This window comes from Lampetra fluviatilis, unplaced genomic scaffold, assembly GCF_964198595.1.
Source record: "Lampetra fluviatilis unplaced genomic scaffold, kcLamFluv1.1 SCAFFOLD_962, whole genome shotgun sequence".
NCBI lineage: Eukaryota > Metazoa > Chordata > Hyperoartia > Petromyzontiformes > Petromyzontidae > Lampetra > Lampetra fluviatilis.
In genome coordinates this window covers 16,369-24,059 of record NW_027620656.1, presented here as the reverse complement: position 1 = coordinate 24,059, position 7,691 = coordinate 16,369, and the positions used below count along the sequence as shown (strand labels likewise).

General features: G+C 61.3%; 1 protein-coding gene across 1 annotated transcript; it reads right to left on the bottom strand.

Annotated features, from left to right (window-relative positions):
- Positions 1-1,087: 1,087 nt before the first annotated feature.
- On the bottom strand, positions 1,088-5,601 carry LOC144954205 (uncharacterized). The gene is made up of 2 exons (XM_078884758.1): positions 3,874-5,601; positions 1,088-1,197 (listed from the first exon to the last, which is right to left on the bottom strand). The coding sequence occupies exons 1-2, from the start codon at positions 5,599-5,601 to the stop codon at positions 1,192-1,194; spliced, it is 1,734 nt and encodes a 577-aa protein (XP_078740884.1). The 3' UTR covers positions 1,088-1,191.
- Between the last annotated feature and the right edge of the window lie 2,090 nt (positions 5,602-7,691).

The following is a 7,691-nucleotide window of genomic DNA, read 5'->3' as shown; positions in this document are numbered from 1 at the left end:
AGGAAGGGCACCGAACGAGGTAGTCGCCACATTCTTAGGTTTTTTCGGTAAAGTCACGTAGGTAAAAAAATTAAAATGAATAAAAGTAAAATAAAAAATAAAATAAAAATCACGACGTTTCGGAGGCAACACGAGCCTGGTCGTGATTTTTATTTTATTTTTTATTTTACTTTTATTCATTTTAATTTTTCACCTACGTGACTTTACTTCTAGATGTGAAGCTTTGGTGACTGCAAGGATTCATATTCTTAGGTTTTTTTCGGTAAAGTCACGTAGGTGAAAAATTAAAATGAATAAAAGTAAAATAAAAAATAAAATAAAAATCACGACCAGGCTCGTGTTGCCTCCGAAACGTCGTGATTTTTATTTTATTTTTTATTTTACTTTTATTCATTTTAATTTTTTTACCTACGTGACTTTACCGAAAAAAACCTAAGAATATGAATCCTTGCAGTCACCAAAGCTTCACATCTAGAAGTAGTCGCAGCCACGGTTCCCGTGACGCCGAGTTCGACCATCACCACCACCATTACCATCACCAGCACCATCACCATCACCAGCACCACCACCATCACCACCACCAGCACCACCATCACCACCACCACCATCACCACCACCACCATCACCACCACCATTACCATCACCAGCACCACCACCATCACCAGCACCACCACCATCACCAGCACCACCACCAGCACCACCACCACCATCACCACCACCAGCACCACCACCACCATCACCACCACCATCACCATCACCACCACCATCACCACCACCATCACCACCACCATCACCACCACCATCACCACCATCACCACCACCAGCACCAAACACCATCATCACCACCACCAGCACCATCGCCAGCACCATCACCACCACCATCACCACCACCAGCACCACCACCAGCACCATCACCACCACCATCACCACCACCAGCACCATCACCACCACCATCACCACCATCACCACCATCATCACCATCACCACCACCACCATCACCACCACCATCACCACCACGACGGCCAAATCCCCACCCCTCCCACCCCTCCCAGCCCCCAAAACCTCACACCAACCGAGACGTTAAAAGCGGTGGGGATGAACGTCAGGTGGACGTCCACAAGACGACGAAGATGACGAGGAGGATGAGGAGGAGGAGGCACGAGACGAACGTCCCAACACCGCCAGGATCCATTAGCCCTGCACGCAACGAACAGAGAAAGAGAAAATTAACCCGTAAAAAAAAGTTTTTCACTATAAATCCTTTATATGCGTGGCATCGGGGCGGCTAGAGTCCTCTCGTCCTCTGGCTTGAGATGGCTGCCACCTATGGGTCAGATGACTGTCTGGCAGCATTAAGCAATTGGTAATTAAATATTTAATTTTTTTCCCTAAACAGTGTAAAATTTTGGAAAAAAAATTTTCACGAAAATTCATTGTCACGCACAACGAGTCTGTGTGCAAAATGTCAGCTCGATTGGATCACGGGAAGTGGGTTAAAAAACGACCGAAAGATTTGCACGGTCGTAAGCGCGCAAGCAAGCAAGCGAACTTAATATAAAAATACTCAAAGATCCCCCGTGTAGCCTCTAGCAGACTGCAGGGGCAAGTGCTGTTAGCAGCAGCGCCTATACACAGACAAAGATCCCCCGTGTAGCCTCTAACAGACTGTAGGGGCAAGTGCTGTTAGCAGCAGCGCCTATACACAGACAAAGATCCCCCGTGTAGCCTCTAGCAGACTGTAGGGGCAAGTGCTGTTAGCAGCAGCGCCTATACACAGACAAAGATACCCCGTGTAGCCTCTAGCAGACTACAGGGGCAAGTGCTGTTAGCAGCAGCGCCTATACACAGACAAAGATCCCCCGTGTAGCCTCTAACAGACTGCAGGGGCAAGTGCTGTTAGCAGTAGCGTCTATACAAAGACAAAGATCGTCCATGGGCAACATTACCCGTTCCACTCGTCAGCTACAACAGTCGGCCCCGATCTCACCCATTTACGTCCCCGTCTCTCGCTTATGAAGAGAGACCGAGACAAGGAGAGGTAAGAACACCGATTTGTTGAACACCCATCTCATCATCCCACTAATCCCATTAATCTCACCCCATCTCACCCATCTCATCATCCCACCCATCTCACCCATCTCACCCATCTCACCCCACCTCACCCACCTCACCCACCTCACTCACCCCACCCACCTCACCCACCTCACCCATCTAACCCACCTCACCCACCTCACCCACCTCACCCATCTCACCCATCTCACCCACCTCACCCACCTCACTCACCCCACCCACCTCACCCACCTCACCCACCTCACCCATCTCACCCACCTCACCCACCTCACTCACCCCACCCACCTCACCCACCTCACCCACCTCACCCATCTAACCCACCTCACCCACCTCACTCACCCCACCCACCTCACCCACCTCACCCATCTAACCCACCTCACCCACCTCACTCACCCCACCCACCTCACCCACCTCACCCACCTCACCCATCTCACCCACCTCACCCACCTCACCCACCTCACCCATCTCACCCACCTCACCCACCTCACTCATCCCACCCATCTCACCCATCTCACCCACCTCACCCACCTCACTCACCTCACCCATCTCACCCATCTCACCCACCTCACCCACCCCACCCACCTCACCCACCTCACTCACCCCACCCACCTCACCCACCTCACCCACCTCACCCATCTCACCCATCTCACCCACCTCACCCACCTCACCCATCCCACCCATCCCACCCATCTCACCCACCTCACCCACCTCACCCACCTCACCCACCCCACCCATCTCACCCACCTCACCCACCCCACCCACCTCACCCATCTCACCCACCTCACCCACCCCACCCACCTCACCCACCTCACTCACCCCACCCACCTCACCCACCTCACCCATCTCACCCATCTCACCCACCTCACCCACCTCACCCATCCCACCCATCCCACCCATCACCCACCCCACCCACCTCACCCACCTCACCCACCCCACCCATCTCACCCACCTCACCCACCCCACCCACCTCACCCACCTCACTCACCCCACCCACCTCACCCACCTCACCCACCTCACACATCTCACCCACCTCACCCACCTCACCCACCTCACCCATCTCACCCACCTCACCCACCTCACCCACCCCACCCACCTCACCCATCTCACCCACCTCACCCACCTCACCCACCTCACCCACCCCACCCACCTCACCCACCTCACCCATCTCACCCATCTCACCCACCTCACTCACCTCACCCACCTCACTCACCTCACCCACCTCACCCACCTCACCCACCCCACCCATCTCACCCATCTCACCCACCTCACCCACCTCACCCACCCCACCCACCTCACCCATCTCACCCACCTCACCCACCCCACCCACCTCACCCACCTCACTCACCCCACCCACCTCACCCACCTCACCCACCTCACCCATCTAACCCACCTCACCCACCTCACCCACCTCACTCACCTCACCCATCTCACCCATCTCACCCACCTCACTCACCTCACCCACCTCACCCACCTCAACCATCTCACTCACCTCACCCACCTCACTCATCTCACCCACCTCACCCACCTCACCCACCTCACCCATCCCACCCATCTCACCCATCTCACCCACCTCACCCACCTCACCCACCCCACCCACCTCACCCATCTCACCCACCTCACCCACCTCACCCATCTCACCCACCTCACCCACCTCACCCATCTCACCCACCTCACCCATCTCACCCACCTCACCCACCCCACCCACCCCACCCACCTCACCCACCTCACCCACCCACCACACCCACCCACCCCACCCACCTCACCCACCCCACCCACCCCACCCACCCCACCCACCCCACCGACCTGTAGACGCATCTGCAGGTAGGCCCGTAGCAACCCCTCCAGCCCGCGCTCGTTGGCCGCCCATCCACCACTCGTGCCGCCCTCCCGCCCGGCGGGGAGCCGCGGCTTCGGCCGGCGCCGCCGCTGGGACCGCAGCCAGGCCTCCACCGCCGGCTCCCGCCGCCCGCCGGGCCGCCCTCGCCGGTAGGCCGAGGCCTCCTTTGCCGACGCGAACGGCGGGCCGGGGTAGCCGGGGTAGCCGGGGTAGCCGGGGTAGCCGGGGTAGCCGTCGCTCCCGCCGAATCGCGCTGCCGGACGCAGATTTCTGCCGCCGTCGGAGTCGTCGTCGTCTGCGTCGTCATCTTTGCCGTCGGAGTCGTCCTCGTCGGAGCCGTCGAAGGCCCTCGGGGCCCCGAGGCCGCCGGCGAAATCGAGCAGCAGCAGCTGCCGGAGGGCGGCGGCGGCGGTGGCGGCGGCGCGACCATCGGCCCCCTGCCGGCCGCCGTGGTGGCGGTGGCCGCGGTGGTCGCCGTGGCGACCGAGGGCCTCTTCGTCGAGCTCGTCCGGCGGCGGCGGCGGCGCCGGCGGGACGACGGCCTCGTCGTCGTTGCCGTCGAGGCCGTAGTCCTCGTAGTCGTCGTAGTCGTCGTCCGCATCGTTGCGGTCGCTCACGCCGGCGAGCGGCGAGCGGTAGCGGCCTCCCTTGGCGACCCGGGCCCAGGACCCGGGGCTCACGGCCTCGTCGGCCTCGTCGGCCTCGTCGTCACGGCCGCCGTAGGCCCTCGGCGCGTGGCCGTAGAGGTAGGCCCAGGGGCTGAGGCCCCGTCTCTTGTCGACGCTGGCGCCGCCCTCCGACTCCTCCACCTCCTCCACCTCCTCCTCATCGTCATCGTCGTCGCCGCCGCGCTTGCCGCTGCGGACTTTGAGTCTCGAGTCTCCACTCCTCGACAACGGATGCGGAGAGCGTGCTACTCCCACGGCCGTGGCTCCACCATCGCCGCCGTTACCGTGGTCACCGTTGCCCTGGTCGCTGTTGCCGTGGTCGCCGTGGCCGCGGTCGCCACGGTCACCGCCGTTACCGCGGTCACCGTTGCCGCGGTCGCTGCGGTTGCCGAGCGAGGTGCGTCCCCGCTGCCTCTCCGCCGTGGCGAGCGCTCGCAGGAGCTCCGCCGTGAAATCCGGCGACGACTCGTTGCGGGAAGAGGGCGGCTTCTCGAACGCCGGTGGTGGTAGTGCCGGTGGTGGTAGTGCCGGCGGTGGTGGCGGTAGTGCCGGTGGTGCCGGCAGAGGAGACGGAGGCCCCTCGGGGCTTCCCTCCGACACGCCGCTACCGTTGCGGCCGGCGAATGCGGCGGCGGTGGTGGTGGTGGTGGTGGTCCGTCGAACCCCGCCAAGCCTCCGCACTCCTTCCTCCTCCTCCTCTTCTACCTCTTCCACTTGGTCGTCGTCACCGCCACGGTGGTGCCGGGCAGCTTCGTCCATCAGGGCCTCGAGGGCCAGGAAGGCCTCCGCACCGTCTCCTGCCTCCTCCTCCGCCGCCGATCGGGAGACCAGCCAGGACGGCTTGCCGCCACCGCCGGGGCTTGTGGAGGGGCGACCTTCACCGCCAACGCCGCCTCCACCTCCACCTCGTCCACCACCTCCACCTCGTCCACCACCTCCACCTCGTCCACCGCCACCGCCATCGCCACCCCCTGTCGCCGCCGCCGCCACCGCCACCTTCAGCAGCCGTCGAGCGAGCGACCGCATGAAGCCGTCCTGGCCACCGTCTTCTTGCGCGTCGGAGCCCGCCTCACCTTGGCCGAGTTGCTGCGGCTGTTGCTGCTGCTGCTGTTGTTGTTGTTGTTGCTGCTGCTGTTGTTGCTGCTGCTGTTGTTGTTGTTGCTGCTGTTGCTGTTGTTGTTGCTGGTGGTGGTGGTAGCGGTGGTGGTGGTCGCCGTAGTTGTCGTCGTCCACCACGTGGCTTTGCACAGGAGAGGCCTCGGCCTTGGTCACGTGGCCTCGGTGGGGCGCACGTGACGCGTGCGCACTGGCGAGCAGCAGCAGCAGCAGGGGGAGGGGGCAGCGATGGGGTGGGGCCATCGCGATAAGGGTGGGGGCGGGTGCGGAGGAGGTGGGGGTGTCTGGGGGTATAGGGGGGTGTGGGGGGGTGGGGGTGTGTGGGGTGGGAGTGTGGGGGTGGGGGGTGTGGCGGGTGGGGGGTGAGGGTGTGTGTGGGTGGGGTGAGGGTGTGTGTGTGTGTGTGTGGTCTGTGTGTAGTGAGGGTGTGTGTGTGTGGTGTGTGTGCTGTGTGTGTGGGGGGGTTGAGGGCGTGTGTGTGTGGGTTGAGGGTGTGTGGTGTGTGAGTGTGGTGTGTGTGGGGTAGTGTGTGTGGTGTGTGTGTGTGGTGTGTGGTGTGTGTGTGTGGTGTGTGTGGTGTGTGTGTGTGTGTGGTGTGTGTGGTGTGTTTGTGTGTGTGGTATGTGTGTGTGTGCTGTGTGGTGTGTGTGGTGTGTGCTGTGTGTGTATGTGTGGTGTGTGGTTAGGGTGTGTGTATGTGTGTGTGTGTAGTGTATGCTGTGTGTGTGCTGTGTGTGGTGTGTGTGGTGTGTGTGGTGTGTGTATATGTGGGAGTGGTGGCAGTGGTCGAGAGTGGATGTGAACAGCAGCCCAAGGCTGGGAAGAGAGAGGAAGAGAGAAGCGAGGCGCACGGAGAGCGAAGAGACACGGAGAGAGACGGAGAGAGAGTGGAGAGGCAGCGGCTCGCAGCGAATGAATGAAATGAAATGTTTGCAAGGGGGGATCCGAGAGCGGAGAGGGAGGGGGGAGAGAGGGAGGGAGAGAGAAGGGGGAGCGGAGGGGGAGCGGAGGGAGAGAGGTGGGGAGAGAGGTGGGGAGAGGGAGGGAGGGAGGGAGGAGGGGAGGAGAGGGAGGGGGGGGGAGAGAGGAGGGGAGAGGGAGGGAGGGAGGGAGGGAGGAGGGAGGAGGGGGGGGAGAGGGAGAGAGGAGGGGAGAGGGAGGGAGAGGGAGGGAGGGAGGAGGGGGGGGAGAGGGAGGGAGGAGAGGGAGGTAGGAGGGGGGGGAGAGACGAGTGAGAGGAGTGAGAGGAGGGTGAAGGAGCGGCTGGGCACCTGGAGTCGCCCGTGCAAGTTCCTCACCTTCAGGACAAAGACGTTGGAGAGAGAGAGAGTGAGCGAGAGGGTGAGCGAGAGGGTGAGCGAGAGGGCGAGCGAGTGAGTGAGAGTGTGAGTGAGAGTGTGAGAGAGTGACCGAGAGAGTGAGCTAAAGAGTGAGCGAGAGGGTGAGCGAGAGGGTGAGCGAGAGGGTGAGCGAGAGGGTGAGCGAGAGGGTGAGCGAGAGGGTGAGCGAGAGGTTGAGCGAGAGAGTGAGCGAGAGAGTGAGCGAGAAAGTGAGAGCGAGAGAGAGAGCGAGAGAGAGAGTGAGCGAGAGAGAGATCGAGAGGGTGAGCGAGAGGGTGAGCGAGAGGGTGAGCGAGAGGGTGAGCGAGAGAGAGAGCGAGAGGGTGAGCGAGAGGGTGAGCGAGAGGGTGAGCGAGAGAGTGAGCGAGAGAGTGAGCGAGAGGGTGAGCGAGAGAGTGAGCGAGAGAGTGAGCGAGAGGGTGAGCGAGAGAGTGAGCGAGAGAGTGAGCGAGAGAGTGAGCGAGAGGGTGAGCGAGAGAGTGAGCGACAGACTGGGCGAGAGAGTGAGCGATGTGAGCGAGAGAGTGGGCGAGAGAGTGGGCGAGAGGGTGAGCGAGAGAGTGAGCGAGAGATTGAGCGAGAGAGTGGGCGACAGACTGGGCGAGTGAGCGAGAGAGCTAGCGAGAGAGCGAGCGAGAAGTGGGGGTTTACATAAAGCAA

Bases quoted from the DNA above. Each gene is read 5' to 3' on its own strand.
- LOC144954205 (XM_078884758.1), bottom strand. From the start codon at position 5,601: ATGCGGTCGCTCGCTCGACGGCTGCTGAAGGTGGCGGTGGCGGCGGCG.